General features: G+C 47.8%; 1 protein-coding gene across 1 annotated transcript; it reads right to left on the bottom strand.

The window, feature by feature from the left end:
- Positions 1–2,870: 2,870 nt before the first annotated feature.
- On the bottom strand, positions 2,871–7,399 carry Dlx6 (distal-less homeobox 6). The gene is made up of 3 exons (XM_059252935.1): positions 6,546–7,399; positions 5,093–5,286; positions 2,871–3,237 (listed from the first exon to the last, which is right to left on the bottom strand). Exons 1-3 carry the CDS (start codon positions 6,994–6,996, stop codon positions 2,986–2,988), a joined length of 897 nt encoding a protein of 298 aa, XP_059108918.1. The 5' UTR covers positions 6,997–7,399; the 3' UTR covers positions 2,871–2,985.
- Positions 7,400–9,645: the final 2,246 nt, after the last annotated feature.

Below are 9,645 nucleotides of genomic sequence, written 5' to 3'. Positions count from 1 at the left end.
TTGCTCCCCACCCCACCCCACCCCCTTCATATGGTCAGAATAGGGCTTTGGAACTCAAACTCTGTAGCCTAGGAGGAAGTTTGAACGTGGGGAGGCGCAGTAGACACCTCAGCTGGCAACGCCTTTCACCCATGCCCCTCCCACCAATCCCTCCCTCAGGGAATCAGTTTCCTAGGGGGTCAATACATTTTAAAAGAGAAAATATTAACCCTTGAAGTTCAAGGGGCCCAGTGGGAACCCAGTTCTATAGAGAATTCCAGGGGGACTACCTCCTAGAATTTGTATGATTAAGCTGATGTTAAGAGATAGAGATCGGATGAAGAAACACCATCGCCCCGCCTCCAACATAGTAACATACATTGGCTGGGTTTCAGAACTCCACACACTCACAGTGGTTTGGCATATATTTGGTGAATTTTTTTTTTTTTTTAAGAAAAATGAGTGTTGGTTTGGATATATGGTAGCTTTCTCTCTAACATAATTTGAATAATTCAGCAAAGCCCTGCTCCCAGCTGTACTCCCGCAGCCTCTTCCATTCTTTTCAGCATTATAATTTTGGTTAATTTTCAATTTTAGGTCCTACGTCTCTGCAATTTGTGTATGAATAACAGAATAATTTCCCTCTTTTGTTTCGCCTTTCCTGTTCCTGAATCTAAATAAAGATGGCTTTTTAGTATTAAAAGTGGAAGAAAATTACAGGTAATTATCTTTGACGGTAAAAACGCTGTAATCAGCGGGCTACATGAAAAATTACTCTAATTATGGCTGCATTTAAGAGAATGGAAAAAAACCTTCTTGTGGATAAAAACCTTAAATTGTCCCCAATGTCTGCTTCAAATTGGATGGCACTGCAGCTGGAGGCTTTGTTCAGAATTGATCCTGGGGAGCTACGAACCCAAAGTTTCACAGTAGGAAGGGGGAAAAAAGAAAAGAAAACATTTTTCCTAATGTAACAATGCGAATGCTAGAAAATGACAAGACTGATCGGCTCTAAACCATTCTGAAGACTGACTGAGCGTGGAAGTTGCTCAACAAAAAAAGGAACGGGTATATTGGTAAGTAGTCTTTGCTTTGTGTCTAATTATAGTGACTGTCCTTTTGCACGACTGTATGTCGCTGTCATTATATGGAGCACTCTGAGTATCTCTATTGACTTCTGATAAATGGCTCAGTGGTTTCAAGGTTCATAATTTGAAGGATGCCCAGGTCTGTAGCCATTAATTCTCACAGTATGGGGCTTCCTGCTTGTATGACGAAAAGACTTTTCATTTTCATTATTTCTTTGCTTTCCACGAGATCGGAAGGATGTGTTTCTCCCAGGATAGTACATTTTTCTACCTCGCTAGCTTGCACTTGGGTTTTCAACATTAAGTAGTCAAAATGGTGCACTTTGCTTTCTGGGTTTGTTATTCTTTCCTCTTTTTAATTTTTTTAACCGCTTCCAAAGGCAAATATAGCTGTACTATTTTGGCTGGGAAAAGGGAAAGGAGAATATTCAGATACAGACAGTACTGGAAATGGCTGGATGTCTAGAAATCAACCTTGGAATAGTTTATAATAATGTTTAAAAATACAAAAGTGTGTATGAATCAACAACAAAATTAAAATGAAAGGCCGAGAAATATCTACAGCTCATGTTAAAGTACCTGAGACAAAGGCTTAGGTGAAAACTGACATCTCTTCAGGCACTTGATAAGTATGTATAGAGCACTCCAGATTAGGAAACAGAAATTATTTTAGAGAGGTTAAAAAAATAATGGAAAGGGAGAAAGGATGAAGAGACAGAGACACATGGAGAAATAGAGGACACTCCCAACATTTTGTGGCTTTTACTCCATATATGAAAGAAGACAAAAACATACAAAGTATATATACAACTAAAATTCAACAATATATACAGAAATGTTTCTTGATATAAACGTCCCTATTAGCTTAGTGAATGCCACTATTCACCTAGGAAAGGTGTCAAAGCAATAGAATAGTGCTTTTGGTTGTTTCCTTGGTCTTTCTTGATTCAGAGTTTGGAAGTGGGTTATGCAAAGAGCGTCTCTCTTGTTGCTGTTACTATTTGTATTTAGTTGAATCATCGGGTCCCTGGTCATTGTATTTAGATAAGACCATGCAGTGTTTCCTTTGTGGCAATGTTCGAATTTGACAGCCAATTTTTCTTCTTTCTTTAGAGAAGGGATAGTGGGGGTTTCTTTCTATTTTCTTCTTCTTCTTCTTCTTCTTCTTCTTCTTCTTCTTCTTCTTCTTCTTCTTCTTCTCCTCCTCCTCCTCCTCCTCCTCCTCCTCCTCCCCCTCCCCCTCCTCCTCCTTCTCTTAGTCTTGGATTGGTAAATAAAAATTCAGGAGTCCAAAATTGTCTTTCTTCACGTAATGTCTTAAACTCATTAAACAAGTAAAAATGCTGCCATGTTTGTGCAGATTGTTCTGCGGGTGTAGAATGTCTTAAAAAAAAAAAAAAAAGTCACTTTGATGGAGAGTCCCAAAGAGGAAACTCAGGGTCTGGATCCCAAGGTGTGAGGGAAAATATCCTTACAGTGATGGGTTTCCAGAACACTGGTACAGAAGCTAGTCTCTCTGTCTCTGTCTCTCTCTGTGTGTGTGTGTGTGTGTGTGTGTGTGTGTGTGTGTGTGTGTGTGATGCAAAGTTACTTATTAAGATTGCTGAAAAGAGGAGATTGTAGAAGGGGAAGAAAGGGGGAAAAGAAAGAAAGGAAAGAAATAAAGATGAAGAAAGATTAAAAGGAATGGAAAACAAGGAAGGAAAGGAGGAAGAAGAGAGAGAAGAGAAGGAAGGAAGGAGAGAGAGAGAGAGAGAGAGAGAGAGAGAGAGAGAGAGAGAGAGAGAGAGGAGACCCAGACCCAGATCACAGGGACAGTTCCTCTGAGCTCATCGCTTAGGCTGTTTGGCAGATGCAGGTGAGTCCTGGAACCTCCGAGCTTCCTTCAGAAGTCCCCGAGGCCTTTCACTCAGACAAGTCACATCATTTGTGGTCTCTGCATGGTGTCCTGGTGTGGTGAGGAGTACCAGTGCGAATACCCAGGCATGTAGCTGTTGGGGGGCATACTGACGCCCTTGGCGGAGGCAGAAACGTCCCACACTGGAGGCAGCGCTGGCGAGCGTGGCGACAGGGCTGCTGAACCTGGGAGAGGGTCACTCTCATGGGGGTTACTGCCCTGCTTCAGCAATTTCTTAAACTTAGAGCGTTTATTCTGAAACCATATCTTCACCTGCAAGAAAGGCAGCAATCATTAATGCAGATAAACATCAGAATGGTGCCTTCAATGTCATCCTAGACTCAAGAAGCAATATAAAAACAAACAAACAAACAACAAAACAACCATTGCAATTCCAAAAAAGCCCAGTCCCAGCCCTCTCCCTCCACTTCTTTACAGCCATCTCTATCCCTCCACTCTAGGCCTGCTGGATATCTTGTTAGGATACCTACAGTCCTTGTGATTCTTGGGTTGAATTTTAGCCTGGGTCTTAAGGCATCAGCATAAAATTATAAATAAATCAAATGAGATCAGTGGACCAAAATTTTATGGATATTTACATGAAGTAGATTTTAGATCACAATCATACAACTAAATTTGCCGCCTCCAATTACTCAGTTTTTATATTTATCAACCCAAAGCTTGCAAAGTTATGCATATCCAAGTAGCAAATGACTATGAATTGATTAAAGGCTGTATGTTCACAACCAAAGACCTTAAACATACCTATGTATATTATGCACATGCCATGCGATGTGCCTGGGATATCTTTCTCCAGACAGAAATATTCTTCCCATCCTGCAGGGAATAAGAAATGCACCATCCCCCAATTCCCTACCTAGTACGTTGCTTAAGCAAACAGAGGTCATCAATCATCACATGATTGGGATAGCTACTAAAATTCAAAGGCCCCTGAAAACCACACATGAATCACAAATCTGTGTTGGCAGCTTATTTAGGTCAACAACCCAAATTTTTTGATGAAAGAAAATCTATGCGGCAGCTTTACCTTTAAAATTCCTGAATCTGTTTTTCTGAGAATAAAAGGAGTCACGGAGCATCTAGAGCCCTTTCATAGCAAGCCTCAAATATTTTCAGTGGCAACATGGCAATAGAAACCAGGCTGATGGAGAAGAGCTTAGGAAAGTGGCCTGATGACTCCATTCTACACGGTCTTGGCAACTGTCTTGTAAGGCCCGAAGTACCTTTGCTGCATGAAGATGACGAATGCCGTAATAGGCCTCTTCGCCCCGTGCAGTTGGCTTTAACTGGTGGCGTAAGAGTGCAGCCTGATATACTCACCTCTAGCCCCTTTCTGTGAAATCTGAAATGTCCAGCACATCTTTCAAGTCGGCAGGACTGTTATCTGTGGTGTCCCAGGCCATAATTTGGGGAATATTCTCTTTGTTTGTCAATTCTGTCAAGTCCTGTGCTCCAAGGAGGTACCTCAACCTGTACTATTTGGTACCAGGGTGATTTAACCACTGAGCTTAAATAACCTCCAGAAACCCTACCTTACCCATCCTGGAGTGAATGGCTTGCCCATGGATGCCTTTATTAAGCTACTGGAAAAATATGTCTAGTTAAGTTTTGCTGCTGGTCTCACCTCTTAAGTTTTCTTCCTATGTCAATGAGTTGAAATTCTTATTAGCTCCCAGGGGCCACAAAAGGATCCTTAAGAAAGGGCCTTATTTTGCTTCCTAGCTGTATTCCCGCCCTCCCCAACACACACACACACACACACACACACACACACACACACACACACACACTATTGTTTTGTTTCATGTTATTCTGCTCTGGAATCGGATTTGATTGAATTATACTTTTGTTCACCAAAAGATGCTAAGCTCAGCTGGGGTCGCGGAGGGTTGGTGTATATGCAAATCCAATCCAGCATTCAATACCAGGTCATTTATTCCAAACTGTGTGATCCCGGGAAAGCGCGCAACTGGAGCACAAGCATTTGCCATTTATCTCCTCCTTCCATCCTTGGTTGACTAGGCCAAGAATTCCTCCTGGTGTGCTCTCTGCACGATTTGCAAGTGGGGCCAGCATGTCAGGGATACTTGGGCTTCTCGGGAATTACCTGTGTTTGTGTCAGTCCTAAGGAAGCAGCCAGTTCGGCTCTCTCGGGAAGGGCCAGGTATTGAGTCTGCTGAAAGCGATGATTTAAAGCCTGGAGCTGCAGGCTGGAATAAATGGTCCGAGGCTTCCGAATCTTTTTCCCCTTTCCGTTGAACCTGATTTCCCCGTTTTCAATCACTGTAGTTTTTTGTTGATCTGCAAGCAAATGACACAGAGGAGCGGTCACCCGTGAGGCCACTGCTGCCTTCTCCCTTCATGTGACAAGGCCTGTTTAGTTCCCCCAAGTTTAAAATAGGATCCTCGTAGTAGTAGTATCCCCACTATGCCCTGAACTCCCTGGGTCCACTGTAGCCGTGTGTCCCCAGAGGCTGTGGAATCTTCCCTCTGACCGTGCCTCTAGGCCTAACAATGCATGGTGGTGGCCGAATCTAGGAAGCCCGCTGCATAAGAGCGGCGCTCCGCAGCAGCAGCAGCGGAGGCACGCGCTGGCGGCTTTCCTGAGTACGCGGCTCTGCGAGGCTTCTGCTCTCTGGGCCGAGAGCGGCTCCTTGGCCTGGCTTTTTACAATGCCTGAAGCTGTATCTGAGGCACCCCGGTGTTTACGTGGCCAGTTGGTTTTGTGTCACTCAGTTGCAAGCTTAAGTGCTTTAAGTCCCTTCCGTATGTTCGAAATGATTCTGCTCGTGTGGATCAAAACGCAGAAACAAAACACAATCAGGAGCTCAGAGCAGCCCCAGAGCAGGCTGCAACTCTCTGGACAGCAGAGAGTTATCATCAACCCCAGGCCCTCTGTTTCACCACCAAGAACAAAGGAGCGGCCAAAGTACTATCGAAAACCCAGAGAGAGGGGGCCGGGTCAGGATTGGGGGCAGGGGACACCTCAGAACTCACAGGGGTAAGAAAAAGCCCAATCGTCATTAGTTTAACTGAATCTATCGGCCGCAACAGCTTCGTTCCAGGTCACCAAGGCGCACCAGGTGCCCCACGCAAAGTAGGCCACTGCTTGCCCAGCGTGGGGTGGGGAAGCCTGACTAGCTCTTCAGTCCTAGCCCAGGAATGTCCCCAGTCCCGACAAACGCGGGTTACAGTCAGAGGGAAGGGGCAAGGCACAGGGCGCACAGAGCGGGTGGGCTGGAAGGCGCAGTAAGGACGGTGGAGCGAGACTAGCGCACAGCCCGGGGGCGCAATGGGAACCGCGCAGGAGGCAGCGGAGCCAGGCCGGCCGCAGGGCCAGCCAGCCAGGGGTCCACGGCGGCGGGAAGGGGCCCGGCTGGGAGAGGCCGGCAGGCAGGCGCCAGGCGATCGGGAGCGCACGGGGGCCCGGCCGGGGGCGCGCAGGGCGGCCCGCAGGAGGGGGCCGGCAGAGGCCCCGGCGTGGAGGAAGTGAGTGGGGCGGGAGGGGTGGGAAGCAGTAAGGGAGGCGGGAGAAGCTAGCTGCCTGAGCGGCCTCTCACCTGTGTCGTCCCCGCGCGTCTGGGCGGCCGCGCTGCTGTTGTGGTAAGACTGGAGGTAAGGGCTGTGCTGCGAGTGGCTCATGTAGGGGTAGGCGGCGAGCGATCGGTGGTTGTAGGAGTTGCCTCCGCCCGACGCGTAGGGTGAGCCGTGGTGGTGGTGCTGGTGGTGGTGATGGTGGGAGCCGGCCGCCGCCGCCGCCGCCGCGGCCGAGTGCAAGCAGTGCAGAGGGTAGTGCGCGCCTGCCATGGCCGGGGAGGTCTGCTGCGAGTGCGGCTGCGGCGGCGGCGGCGGTGGCGGCGGCGGCGGCGGCGGCTGTTGCTGCTGCTGCTGCTGCTGCTGCTGTTGTTGCTGCTGCTGCTGCTGCTGCTGTTGCTGCCCGAACTCCATGAAGGCGGATTTGGACGAGTCCTGGCCTTCCAAGCCGTCAGCCATCGTAGTCATGGTCATCATCAAAACTTTGGGGGCTGGAGAAAGCCTTCTCCCGGGTTTCCTCCACCCTCCCCCACTTGGCTCGCGCCGCTTTCCCCTTTTGCAGCCACCTTAGCTCCTGGGATCCTTGCAAAAAATTTAAAAAAAAAAAAATTTAAAAAGGAGGGGGCGGAGGTGGTTCTCTTCCTTGCTCTTCTCTAATATATATATATTTAATATAAAGAGATATAGTGAGCAGGGCCTTGTTAACCCAAAAGGGAGGAGGAAGGGGGAGGGATGGGAGAGGAGAGGGGGGAGGGGGGAATCTGCTCTCTTCTCCCCCCCCTTGCTTTCCCCCCTTGGATTTTTTGGGGGCTGGTGCAGTTTAAGGCAGAGATTTTAAGGTGGATTCTGCGAAAGTTGCGCGTCTGCTTTCAGACTTGATGCAGACGCCACGAGTCGAATGGTTTGTCTCCAAAGGGCAGCGCCTCCCTATTGGTCAGTCGCCCCCTGACGTCACAGGCGCACCGCTTCTACTGGCGTGTGCGCTGCTTGCGGAGTTCTTCGCCTACCTTAAGCAACTACAATCTCAGCCCAGAGCTGCAACCTGGGTCCGCCCGGAGCTAAAGGCGAGCAGCGGTGGAGGGAGGCGCCCGGGAGGCTGCGGACGCATCCCGTCGAAGCTCCAAGCCCTGATCCTGGAACCCTTGTTTCCAGGATCGGAGACTTGGAACAGCCTGACTGGAAGCTGATCTCTTTCAATTCATTTGTACCCTTTCAGGCTGCCTGTGTTCAGAAGCAGTGTACCTAGCTTTAAAGCCAGAACCCCCTCACTTGACCTCCCCCCACCCCCGTCCCCAGGACCCCAGCCCTACTCTACTCCCGAGGGAGTGCCTTGTCACGATGGGGTTTTCTGGAAGTTCTTATTGAAACCGTAGAGGGAAGAAGGACCCCACATCTGGGCTCCATCTCATGGGGGTTAGTAAAGAATGAAAACTCAGACCTTGTTCTGGAGAGATTCCTGCTGTTTTAGGTCCTATTTCCTATATGCTGACCCCCCCCCCACAAGGGAGGAGGACCACCTCCCAGCCCAGAACGCAGCAGTCTGCTCTGAAAGCGAATCGTTGGAGGGTTGACAGTAATGCATTTTTTTCCTATTGAAAACAGAAGCTACTGTAATGCTTTCAAATATATGCAAATGATACATGCGGTTAGTGGTTTGGCAAATCTTGATTACAATATAAACTACCCAAGTAAAAGTGCCTTCGTCCTAAATTTGTCTCTCGATTACAATTCCAATTGATTTTATTTTATTGTCAACATTGTTAATGATAAAAATAGAGTCGTTTTACAGTTATTTTTACTTTCTGGAAGGAGGCAATTAGAGTTCTAATCAGGAATACACAAAAATCTCCCATGATTAACTGCAGTACTTTGTTCAAATTGCTGCTATAAAATTCAGAACAATTTGCCTGTAATGATTATGGACTGGGTTTATTTTGGGAGGTGGAATAAAAGTGGATATAGCATAAATTATCCTCTAATTATACACCAGTGTCGCCTCAATTATCCTCTTATCAAAATGGTTGTCTAACTGCCGCATTTAGTTTCAATTCTCTCCTTTTTTTCTATAAAAAGAACTTCATACCTTGTTATTATTAATCCATTTATTATTTGCAAGGGGGTTTATATCCGCACATCCAGGTGGTAGAGCCACTTCAGTTTCAAAGATGGACTGGGGAAAGACATTAAGTTTGGAGCAGCTCAGGGCTACGGATCTAGCCTTTCTCCCTCGGGTCTCCAGACTCAGGTCCAAGCTGCGGAGCAGGGACAGCGGAGCCCAGGCGGCCACGTTCAGGCCCAGCCACCAGGTAGGAGAACCCGATTTAACTCTAGGCGCTGAGAAGGGCAAGCCAGGCCGCACCGGGGTCGGGTCCCGGGACCGCAGGTAGACTCCGGGAGCCCGCGCGATCAGACAGCGTAGCTTGAGTGGGCAAAATCTGAGGACTCCCACCTTACCCCCCGGGCTCAGTGCCCACTTTCGGTGGGCTCAGGGAACTAACGGCGAGCTTTTGGTAACAAGGAGAAATGTGCTGGGTAGCAACCCTGTGTAGGGGTTTCTGAAGGTTGGCGGTCGTCTTTTTAAAGAAAACTACTGGGACATCTCTGCACCTTACTTCGTCTGTTGCCCATAAGCTACACGACCCCAGGAATCCTAGAATAGAGAATTTAGTGGCTCTGCTTGCTACTGGAACTCCAGAAAAGGGTGGTAGCAGACCGAGCTGCTCAATTTCCAGGTTGCACCTGGGTCGCCGACTGCAGCTTATGCTAATTGATTCTCCTAGCTACCCGCGTAGGGTCTCTAGGAGCCCGCAGGCAAGATTGCCTTTTCCTTTTCCCTTTTCTATTCTTTCCTTCTTTAATTTTATCAGAAGACTCGAGACTCGCAGCCCGCCCGTTTTCTCCAAAGTTTCGCCGGCAGCTAAATTTGCTCCCTCTTCCCTTGCCCAGCCTGCCACGCTTAACTTCTTGAGTTCCGGGAGCCGGTTCAGTAACTCTGAATTCATTTTTTAAGTGGCGTCCCTTGTTTTTTTTCCCTTTTAACAAGAGGTGCAGTTTAACACGCGAACCTGTAACGCGATCCATGCGTTTACATATCGTCGGTGAATTAAAACAACAACATCTTCTAGG

This window comes from Peromyscus eremicus, unplaced genomic scaffold, assembly GCF_949786415.1.
Source record: "Peromyscus eremicus unplaced genomic scaffold, PerEre_H2_v1 PerEre#2#unplaced_563, whole genome shotgun sequence".
In the NCBI taxonomy this organism is placed as follows: domain Eukaryota; kingdom Metazoa; phylum Chordata; class Mammalia; order Rodentia; family Cricetidae; genus Peromyscus; species Peromyscus eremicus.
Note: the sequence above shows the minus strand (reverse complement) of the source record. Positions and strands in the feature narration are given on the sequence as shown.

Excerpts from the sequence above, each read along its gene's own strand:
- Dlx6 (XM_059252935.1), bottom strand. The coding sequence starts at position 6,996 with ATGATGACCATGACTACGATGGCTGACGGCTTGGAAGGCCAGGACTCG. Across the intron at positions 5,287-6,545 it reads GACGCGCGGGGACGACACAG|ATCAACAAAAAACTACAGTG; the intron begins GTGAGAGGCCGC and ends ATTTGCTTGCAG. Across the intron at positions 3,238-5,092 it reads TAGGACTGACACAAACACAG|GTGAAGATATGGTTTCAGAA; the intron begins GTAATTCCCGAG and ends CCTTTCTTGCAG.